Source organism: Convolutriloba macropyga, chromosome 10 (assembly GCF_964194025.1).
Source record: "Convolutriloba macropyga chromosome 10, txConMacr16.3, whole genome shotgun sequence".
Taxonomy (NCBI): domain Eukaryota; kingdom Metazoa; phylum Xenacoelomorpha; order Acoela; family Convolutidae; genus Convolutriloba; species Convolutriloba macropyga.
Genome location: NC_134477.1, coordinates 61,958,909 through 61,970,715, shown reverse-complemented (window position 1 = coordinate 61,970,715; position 11,807 = coordinate 61,958,909). Strand labels below are relative to the sequence as shown.

The window sequence follows — 11,807 nt, the reverse complement described above, 5'->3', positions numbered from 1 at the left end:
ATTCAGTATATAGCGAATAGGTTCCTTTCGTCAAATTTAACTTCTATTCATCAATCAGATGTCCCATCGAATTTCGTGTATTTCAAGAAATAACATATATATTGATATTATGTGCCACTGTTGTTTCGTTTTTCTGAACGTTTATTGAATGGCCATTTTTTGCGTTTCTTTTTCTCTTCCTTCAGAACAATCGCGTAATAACAGATCCCAATGGTTTTTAAATGTGGCCCAAGTAAACTTATTTAATCTTTCAGTATAAATCCTTCAACTGAAATAGCAGAAATAACAACTGAATTAAAAATACATATTCAGATGATAGCTATTGATTTTAATGGTAGCAAAGGTTTGTGTTTTCGCAAATCGTTTGTAATTTTTTGAGTTTCTCTTTAGTTTGTTTCTATGGCATAGTCTGACCACAGACGGGTGCTTTTGGTTTTGTAATGACTTTTTAGTAATTTATCAAGGATTTTTTTATTAAAAACCAATGTTTTTTAAGATTTTTGAATTTTCTTGGTGCAAAAAATGTTGATTAATTTTTAAGTTTCGCCTCACTGTTCGTTCTTTTTGTCGGCTTGTTACCTAGTCTCGTTAAGAAAACTTTTCATCTGCTGTATAGTTAGTAAAAGGTAAACTTGTGTAGTTAAGGTTTTATCTGACTGCATTTTGACGTTGTTACCAGGTGCTTTTAAATTTAGATATTCATTTTTTGCCGCCAAAATTTTGTTGGTGCTATTTTTTTTCTAGTCTCTTCAATGTCAGGTCACGTTGGTGCTGTAATGAAGCATGGCATTAGTAATTCAATTAGTAGATAGAATGTGTAACGATTGTTTTAAACTCAAACATCTATTTTTGTTATCTCTTGATTTGGTTGACATTTTAGTCAAAAATGTAGATGAGCTCGGGTCGGAACATCATGTGCGAACGCACATTAACGAGCCGCCTTGTTCTGAGTTTGAATTTAAAGCGCTTACAGAGATTTGTTACGGCTGCTGACGTTAGCACTGACAACTAAGGCATTTCCTTTTCTTAGTAGCACGTCATAATGTAGAGAAGGCGGGGGAAATGTATACTATTAGTGTGTCAAATTGGTGATTATTTAACGCTTTTTCTTTTTTTTAGCCCAAAGACGCGCCGAAGGGAGGTTACCAAAGTTGTTAGCGATTTCTGCTTAAATGTTAGAAGCTAAATCAGGCGCTATGATCATTGGAAGCTGTTTCCTTTCATTGCCTAGAATAGAACCATCTATCCATAAATGATTCAAAAACAGAATCATTAAGAAATGTGTTGATTATGATGCCCGGACACAAAAATCCCTTACAAAAGAGTACAAAAAAGAAATTTTCCCTCAAAAGGAATATTTGCTTTCTCATGTGTAGTCAACTATATGCTTTTCCGCAATGAAGACTTCTAAGGGATAATTATTTCACTGTCTTGCCTGGGACTATTAAAGGTGAATATTTTGATTTTTGGCCTGTTTTGTCTGTTGATCATTGTGTATTAATAGATCTTTATATACTGAACATCAGAAGTAAGTAAGCATCCCCTCGTTTTACGAAGGAAAAAAAAACAATTTCACGCAATATTACTCCATCTTGCAATCAAATTCCGGGAAAAAAATTACAGCTTTGATCCATTTGGAAGGTGGTCTTGCCTACTTATGAAATTCAGATGACGGATAAGTAATGTTAATTTACCAGATACCCTAATGTAAAGTGGCGAACTCCATCCAAGTCTCACAAGAACAAGAAAGGTGTCAGGAAATCATAATTTTCTCCTTTTTCTCTAATGTTGAACGCAAATGTAAACTCAATCAAAGTTGAGCTAAAAGTGAAAACATCGCTTACGGAATCCGCCCTTCAAAAACAGGCTGCTTAATCTATAATTTTGCTATTTGAACGTATACTTCTGTTAACGAGTCTTTTTTTTTACAACTTCAATAAACTGAAATTCAGCATTTGTTAGCCTGCAAGAGTATTGAAACACTAAGCAGTTAAACGTCGTTAAACTCAAGGCAATGTACAAATTAGTACAAATATATGTACAAAAAATGTCAGATATTCGAAAAAGAGTTGAGATAAGATCATAATTATGAGGAATTTATCATTCGAAAAAATTAAAAATGATTTCAGGTGAAGTTATGGTTGTTGAGGAAACCATACCATTATGCATATCAGGTCTTCCACGAAATATAGACGAGGCCCAAATCAAGTCACAGTTAATCGACCCTTTAGAACTAGACGTTTCTCAAATATACATCGACAAACGAAAAGACGGGTCTGTACAACCTCATGAACAAAATTACGTCAAATGTTATTTAAACGTGAAAACAAAGAACCCCGTGAAAAAGGTTTGTGCCGTAATTCACAAAAGTGATTTTAGTAAGAGTACTAATTTATCATCAGTTAGACCTATAGCTTTAATTCCGGTCGCAGTTAGCGAAATTTGCCAAAAAAGTGGAAACAATATTATCGAAGACGACGCTCCAAGTCATGAGGTCAGCTCTGATCAAAAAGGTTTCGGATCATCTAACGATGAAAAGGGTGCGAGAAAAAGAAGGAACAACAATTTTGAAGAAGACAGTAACAAAAATTGGGACAATTTTGGCAGAAATAACCCAAAACGTTTGTTTGAACACAACGATGGAAAAGAAGAATTCAAGGATGGAAGTGTGGACGTTAAAGAGGAGCCAGTTGATTCGAAACCAGAGGCCAGTTTTTGATTTCTAAACATTCTCTGAGATTATTTAGGATTATTTACGTCTTTATGACTATTTGCGTCTTGCTAGCTATGATGCACAAACACTGATTATCCTGTTTTTTTTTAGGTTTTTAAAGTCTTTTGCAACGCTTTCTTCCGTTCATTAAATAACTCTTCGGAAGCTCAACTATTTTTTTCAGAAATTAATTGCTCTTGAAAGAATTTGAAGCAAGTATTGTAAACGTGTGTCTTATGCTAAATTTTCGCTTGACCGTTTTCTAGAACATTTTCGATTTCACTTCTCGAGGACTTTTTCAAGCTTGACTTTTTGATTTTCTTAGTGATTTGAATTACGTGCATTCAGAACTGAAGTCTGTTGCTAAAATGAAAACCGATTTCGATTCCCAGAAATAATGTAAAACAAAAAATATTGTACTGCAATATAGGAACAGCTTACTGCTTTGCAGCTACAAAAAGGATGATAAACTATTATTGTGATAACACCCCACGGTCACGACCATGAATGTACAAGAACGTTTTACAGTAGTAGTTCAGTCAACGAAACAGGTCAAGTGAATTTATTTGTGGAGCAGTAAAAAATGACACAAGAAAGATCAATTTCTTGAGAAAAATTGAGTCATTACAGCCCCGAAGTACAGTACAGAGAATTTTAATTGTAAAAATTTAAGACATTCAGTTACCTAAACCTGCTCATGTTAAAAATTGTACGACAAAATTTGAGAACAAAGATTGATGAAGGCTGAAAACAAGTGAATTGTCCGCATTTTGCTAAAAATCGGTCTCTTGGAAACATCATATGTTTCAGATTATTTGAACAAAGCTTGAAAAGTCGTTTGCGCCTCAAAACCAATCGGCTTTGCCCTTTTTACTGCTTCAACGTGAATAAATAGCGGGTGTACTTTGACTTGTAAGTGTACGAAAACAAAGAAAAATAGAAATAACATCTAATCAGTACAATACAAATTCTTTGGTTTTTTAAAATAATTGTTGATTTCAAAAAATACCACCACAAGAACTGTAATATTCTCACTATATAACTCAGCAAATAATGTTTTCTCCAAAAATTTGAATCGCTTTGATTTTAGGTCAAACGCGAGAGCTAAATGCAACCAGTAGTGAAAAATGAAATAAAAAACATAGCCGGAAGAATTCCGGAAGCATCAAAACTTCACAAAAAAACCGTAATTGCAGCTGAAGCCAGTTTCTTTTCTATAAATCATTAACTCATTACCTCCCCAGGTCTGATCTAAAAATTGGCGAAACTTAAACCACTGACACCAAGAGAAACAAAATGCAGAAAAGTTTTATTATTGGAAACATTTGGTAGCGTTAAAAAAGTCAGAAAAAATTAGGAAAAATACTGATAGGCTGAAAAACCTGAAATGGCTATCAATTACCCTAAAATAATTCATGAATTTAATATCGAAACGATCGTGACACATATAACTCATACTTTTTCCTTGATGTATAAATTCTAGACAACATGATTTCACACTAATTCAAAAATTAAATTAATCATAAAAAGACAGAAGCAACAGAATAATAATCAAAGGCAAAAAATCGTTAAAAAACCAAGGCCTGAAGTAAATTGCTGTGAATAGTAATAAATAAAAACTTTGGCAAAGGTTTTCTAACAAACTCCCAGTATGTTTTATGTTGAATGAAATCAATTGCAAACCAAAGAAATGACGAAAATCTAATAAAATGCTGAACATTCAATTTTTTAACAACTGGAAAAATTAATATAACAAATATTAATGTAGGTGCCAGGACAAAGCTAGAATGATACAAACTACAATGTGAAGAATATGGACACAATTTAAGGAGCACCGTAACAGAAAGACTAATTCTTGATTTTTGAAAGTTAAAAGTCAAATTTAAAAAATCAAGAAAAACGAATACATTTCCTTGTTCAGCATTAGAGACATAGAAAAGACTACGAGTCATCCGATACAAAGACCAATCCTCCTAATTAGAACAGAACAAAACAAACAGAATTCAGACATACGAAACATTAAAATATTATGCAAAAAAATGTGCAATAAATTTCTGAGACTGCATTTATGAAAAAAATTTTAACTGTTTTTCAAAAACTTAACGCCAAAAATGATTGCATTTTTTTTAAATGAAAAGTCCCTCATGTGGAACAAAAAGACTATTTCTAGTAATTAAAACCAAAATACTAACAAAAAACAGAAAAATTGGAAAAAACTACCAAAATCGGATTAGCATATGTACAATTTTATAAAGCGAAATTACATCGATGTAGAAAGAGGCGTTGAGTATATGAATTATCAAAAGGAAAATGCTATGTTAACTGTTTTTTTTTGACAAAAAGAGGGCTGAAAGATCCAAAAAGGAAGAAATTGCAAGAAAGAAGCCAAAAATTAACTAAAAATCAAGCAATATGTGCCAATTTTGAACTTCAAACGCGTTTTCAGGCTCTGCAAAACACTGTGGTATGAATTTTCTAGGTTTGCATTTCAATATAGCATCGACTTAAAATTATTTCTGCAAAAAACCGAAGTGCAAGTAAAAAAAACTGGGCCACTTGGACGAAAAAACGCCGGAAAACGGATATCTATATGTGCCATTCAGGCAAAAACTACTTTTCAAAGTCAAAAATTCATTCACTAAATGTAGCGCATGATCAAAGAACTTCTCTCGCTCAGAAAAAATTAGTTCACACGGCAATTTCACTCACTTTTGCTTTTAGGTCAAAACATCGTAAAAAACGGTAAAACACGGTAAAAAAAAACCTTAAGAACATAGCCGGAAGAATTCCGGAAGCGACTCGAAGCGTAAAAACTTGACAAAAACCCTAATTGCAGCTGAATTCATTACCTTTTTTTAATAAACCATAAACTCCTTACCCCCCCCCCCCCCCCCCCCCCCGGTCTGATCTAAAAATTGGTAAACAAAATGACGCAAAAATATTTATTATTGAAAACGTTTGGTAAGGATAAGTGCAAAATAATTAGGATAGTCAAAACACTGATAGTCTCAAAAAGCTGACAGGGCTATCAACTGCCCTCTAATATTTCATGATTCTAATCTCAAAAAGATCGCTAAAGCAAACGGCAGATAATAATAACTTAGAAACTAAATTAAATTTTTCAAAAAAGAAAGCTCAAAGTTAAGAATCAAAAAACTACTGCAGTTAGATTTCTCATCACTGCAATTAAGACAAAAACAACATATAATTTTTTCTTCTTGTATATATGCTAGACAACATGATTTCAAACTAATTCAAAAATTAAAATAATCATAGAAAAGCAACCGAGTAATATTTAAAGGCAAAAAAATGTTTAAGAACAATACCAAGGTCGGAAAAAAATACAATAAAAAGTAAAAAGTACCAATTCTGGAAAAGGCTTTCTAGTACACTCTTAGTACTGCCTTATGTTGAATGAAATCAATTGCAACCCAAAGAAATGACGAAAATCTAAGAAAAAGACGAAATCATTCAATTTGTTAATAACTGAAAAAATCAATAAAACCAGTATAAATGTAGGTGCCAGGACAGAGCTAGAATGATACAAGCTAGAATGTGAACAATATGGACACAATGTAAGGAACACCGTAACAAAGACTAATTCTTGATTTTTGAAAGTTCAAATCAAAGTTTTGAAAGTTTAAAAATCAAATTAAAAAAAAACAAGAAAAACTAACACCATTTCATTTTTCAGCATTCGAGACATAGAAAATACAACGATACATCCGAGACAAAAACCTATCCTCCTGAACAGATCAAGAAAAAAAGAAAAAACAGAAATTAAACATACGAAACATTGAAACATTTTGCAAAAAAAAGTCAAAAAATTTTTAGGACCGCATTTATAAAAAAAATTTAACTAATTTTCAAAATTTAACGCTAAAAAATTATTGACGTTTTTATTGAAACGAAATTAAAGACCCTCATTTTGCACAAAAAGAATATTTCTAGTAATTAAAACCAAAATACAGAGAAAAAACTGAGAAAAATAGGAAAAAAAACTACCAAAATCGGATTAGCATATGTACAATTTTTAAAAACAAAATTACATCGAGGTAAAAAGAGGCATCGAGTATATGAATTGTCAACGGGAAGTTGTCATATTGACTGATTTTTGACAAAAAGACGGCTAAAAGATCCAAAAATGAAGAAAATAATAGGAAAAAGGCCAAAAGTTAATTAAAAAATCAAGAAATTTATGCCAATTTTGAACTTGAAACGCGTTTTCAGGCTCTGCAAAACACTGTGCTTTTAATTTCCAATATAGCATCGAATAAAAATCATTTCTACAAAAAGCCAAATTACAAGCAAAAAATGGGCCACTTAGACGAAAAAACGGCTAAAAACGGTTATCTATATGTGCCATTCAGTCAAAAACTACTTTTCAAAGTCAAAAAGTCATTCACTAAACGCAGCGCATGATCAAAAAACTTCTCTCGCTCAGAAAAAATTAGTTCACGCGGCAATTTTTCTCACTTTCGCTTTTAGGTCAAAACAGCGTCTGAACGAATAGTACTTCCGGTAAAAAAAAAACCTGAAGAAAACCAATACTCCTCTTCGAGTCGTAAAAACCAATACTCCTTCGAGTCGTAACAAGTAGAAAACAATTATTAACCTTTGCTATAGGTCCATCTCTACAAACAAAGAAAAATGGCAATGCTGTAAAAAGGAGTATAGAAACATAAAAAGTCCATATCAGCATTGAATAAGGACTAGGATTTAAACGAAAGCATTCAGACGCATTTCTTAAGTAAACTTTGGTCGTGATAATTTTTTCGGTTGTGTTAGTTTCATATCATGACCCATGGGCCGCTTGGGTGTGGGGTTTTGGATCGAAATAACCGATTCCGAATTTAATACGAATAATTGTTTTAGGATACTTCCGAATGTGTTTATCTGTCACTTACTGGTCTGGACGAAACCGCAACCCAAGATTCAGTCCAAAAACTTTTCACAGATACCAAAAATGAAGCTAAGGAAGTTCACTTTGACTCTTCAGGTGAGAAGTTGAAGACATTTGTTCGTGTTCCAGTATCAGCTGGGGCCGGTTTGAAAAGATTTTGTGCCCTATTGTGCAAAGAATTAACGGCTCAAGCTGGTGTCAAAATCAACGTTAAACAGGTTGATAGTTTGCCCAAAAACTTGACCAGAAATTCACTTGATGACTTTTATTCGAATAGGAGAAATGACGTGAAAAGAGAAAAGCAGGAAAAACAATGGGGGTGGGTTGACAAATCCCAGAATAACACTTCATCTGAACGAAAAAATTTTGAAAGGGATAATCGCGATTCAAATTTCGAGAACTCTGATCATTACAGGGAGGAGAAATTTGAAAACGATTCGCGAAGAAATTTTTCAAATAACTTTAGAAATGAATATCGGAAGAAACAGCCAGGATTTTTTATAACTCAGGTTTCCAAACCTATAATTTACTATGACCCCACGAACCCGGACCATAAATGTTATGAGTTGAATTCTGACGACGAACAAGAAGAGCAAATTGAAGAACCGTCAAAAGAAGCGACAGAGAGTCAAGAAATCGTCCCATCAATTGAGGAGAAAACTGAAGAAAAATTACCAGCTGAAAAGTTGACATCCAAAAATACATTTCAGGCTGAAGATATAACAGATTTTGGGCAAACTGAAAACTTAAAAAGTGCTCTTGCCGAAACCAATGACCAAAGTTCTGCTGGAGTTTTCAGTTTTGGTTTCAGTAGAACAGACGATAATCAAATTGAAAAGGAATTTTCAAGTCCTGAAAAGCTTCCTCAGGTGGATAAAATTAAAGAAGGGAAAGCGAAAAAATCTAAATTGTTGTTTACTTTGCCTTCGTTAGAAGAAATGAAAAGCGTGAGTTTTTTTAATCCAAAGTCGAGCGCTCAGATAGAAGCTGAAAGCAAAGCTGCAGCAGGGCAGAAAAAGCTTGATAAGAATTCGATAAACAAACGAAAGAATTATGAAAATTATAAGAAACATAAAAATGGTAAGTCTAATGATGTTGAATTGGCTAAATGATGTAAAATTATCTATTGTGTTGCAACATCCCTTGAGTTTTGAATTTCTATAATGAAAGTGGAAATCTTTTGACCCAACTGAAGTTTTAGTTTTGGAAATTGGAAGGAATTGATTATATAAAGTGCATTTAGTTTGAAGAGCCATAACATTAGGAACCGCTTTTGTCCACGTGACATTTTCTGATGGTCTTTATTACGGCTCTCTCAATCCTTTTCTAATAGTTGATGGTTTGAGTATTCCTCAAATACGAGAACGCTAATCTTAGCAGTATTGTAACCAAATTAAATGAACTGTTCATTCCCGACTTTTTTGAGGTTATCCCAGACTATCTTATATGGTTTTAGTTTAACGCTCTGTGTGCGTCTAGATATCAACTACATGAAAAAAGTTGAGTCCTCAATTTTTAGGCCAATTTTGTGTCATATTGCACATAGTCACGTTTCCGGAATTATGATGTGGTATTTTTTAGAACTCTCTTTATCTGGAATTCGAAAAAATAGAAATTTAGGTTTCCGCAATTAAACTTTGTTTTTTTTCCGGACATTTTTTCGGTCATTTTGCTGCACTTTTTACAAGTTTGCTGCTTTCGCAAGAGTTAAGCCAATATATATCATTCGTCATTCCGGTCAACTGTAGTTCTCTTTTGGGGACACAAAGACGTGATGTGGTGTGAGCGGATATTTTTGACACAATAGCATTCTTTCGTGATTCGCATAATGCAATTTTTTATCCTATCAAGCATGTTATGATGAAATTGAAAACTAAATATAGATCTTTCAGATGACCTTATCCCAGCAAATTTTCAAGTAAAAATTAACTATATTTTGCTACGTTTTCTGGAGTAGCATGCTCGGATCTCATTGGTTTTGAAAACAAAGCTCTTTACCGCCATTTGTAAAAGTATTGTCTGAGGATAAGCACAAGCTGTAAGTGATTATATTTTTTCAAATTAATTGTTTTTTAATTTAGCTAACTGCCTTTTAATATTTCGATTACTTAAAAAGCGCTGAGACGCTTAAAGATGACTTCGCATTTTTCAGTGTTTAATTGAATTCTTCTTGCTGCAGCAGTAAAAGCTCAAAGAAACCTTGGTGGTATTTTTCGTAAGGTTTTCCTGCGTAGTAGGTTTTGACAATAGGTTGCCCTACAGGGCATTGTTAATTGCTCTTGAACGAAGTTCATAGCAATTATTGTAAACGTGTTTGTCTTTTTTATGCAAATTTTTGCACCCATATTTTTTGCACCCATAAAGAAATTGATCTAGGCTACTGCCCCTGAATCAAATTGCCTCTCCTGTCGTTGAAGAGCAATTCTGCCGAAATTTGTCGGTTTATGTTTTTCGATACAAATTATGATTTAGATTTATTGCAAAAGTTTCTGTTCTCTCTGATGTCAAGCGGATAGCAATATACTATTTTTTGAGGAAAAGTTTTGAGGTTTCTTCTGGCACTTTTTTGGTCTCGATAGTATAGGAAAATTACGACACTGATCTTGCTTGAATGTGCCACAAAAAAGCCTAATGAATTTTTTGAGAGATTTTTTTTTCTCGTTGAATCTTTCTTTGGCTTCATGTTTGAACCTTCGCTAATTGATGAGTTTGATCGAAAAGGAAGTTGACCGAAAAACTGAAGTTTTGGTGTAAAATATTTATGGCACCTTTTCTAAGTAGAATAAGATAGCTTGTGCGAGTCTGTGTATTGCACAGTCTGTTCCAATATAACTCTCAGGGATCTAAAAGAACCCTTAATTTGTCAGAGAAACCGTTGGGAGTTTTTGAAAGCAACTCATATGCATGGAGAAAATTACGGGTATTTGTTGAACCAAAATTATGCCGTCTTTTTCGGCAGAGAAAAACCAAAAGTCCTTTAGCACGTTCTAGAAAGATAAGTATAGTAAGATTTGAAAGACACAAACACAGACAAACCATACAAAAACACACACTACACATACAAAAATCAAACCTTAAAACCAAAAAAACTTAAAACTTTTTTCTTTCTGGTAATTGATCCTTACTCAAGGTTCGTCAGGTTTTCGTCGGCTTCTCTAAATAACTAGGTGTGGGCTGGATGAGGCCATTGTATCGGTAATTGAAACTTTGGCATTAAACTTTGAAGCTAAAGTTTTTTAAGTTTTTCGAAAAATGATGCCATTTTTGATCTCTAATGAGCATAATAAAAAAATTGTTTTTGTAAAATCTTGCAGATTTGTTACCAGCGAGATTTGAAAAACTGAATGTTGGTTTTGAAAAAATTTAAAGACGCGATTTGTGAGAAACAATATGTAATTTTTCTTATGATTTCTGACAGTTTTTGCGGTCTGCCTCTATATTTGTGTCCAAAATTTAAAAGACCTAATTCTCTGAGACTGATTTTTTTTCATTTTTCTTTCACAAATACTTTTTTACACACATTACACACACAGGGATTCCCATTCCTACACCTTCACAAACGCACGCACACACACAAATAAAAACCCCGAAACAATAAAGTTCCCATTGTTTACCCATGGCTCCTATCGATCATTTATGTCTTGTTTGTTTCATCTGGAAAACTAGGTCTGGAGTTCTTGAGGCAATTGTTTTGGCAATTTGAAACTAGCTTTGACATCAACAATGACAATATAAATTTTGTCTAGTTTGATTTTTCTGATTATAATTCTTTTTTTTCAAATGCTTGCTGATGTGTTACTGTCTAATTTTGGTAAATACATATTTGATACCGCAATTTGTTGCAAATATTACGTAATTTTTCTAACTTTTAAGATTTCTGCCAGTTTTTGCACTCTGGCTCTACTTGTGTCTCATAGGTAAAGGAAAGTTAAAGGCTGTCCTTGAATGCTCTTATTTAGTAGTATTGGATCAGTTTTAGTTATCAGTAATTCTAACGTTTTGGTTTTTTACTCCGGTTTATTTTTAAGAAAATTTTAATATTAATTTTATGTGAATTGAAAAGGAGTTTTTTCGCCTTTCAGAAACTTTTTCATATAAGGAATTTCACACTAAAAAAACAGTTAGGTTTTCAAGTTTTAGAAAAGACCACATTTTGGAGAAGATCAATTCGAAGAGCATTTTCAAAATACG

At 33.1% G+C, this 11,807-nt stretch overlaps 1 protein-coding gene across 1 annotated transcript in view; it reads left to right on the top strand.

Moving 5' to 3' along the window:
- Positions 1–7,588: 7,588 nt before the first annotated feature.
- The window catches only part of LOC142348247 (dedicator of cytokinesis protein 7-like), a 46,541-nt gene continuing 42,322 nt past the window's right edge, over positions 7,589–11,807 (top strand). The window contains exon 1 of the mRNA XM_075399542.1: positions 7,589–7,712. Within this exon, the coding sequence (XP_075255657.1) occupies positions 7,680–7,712 (33 nt within the window). The 5' untranslated portion in view covers positions 7,589–7,679. The remainder of the gene's footprint in view (positions 7,713–11,807) is intronic.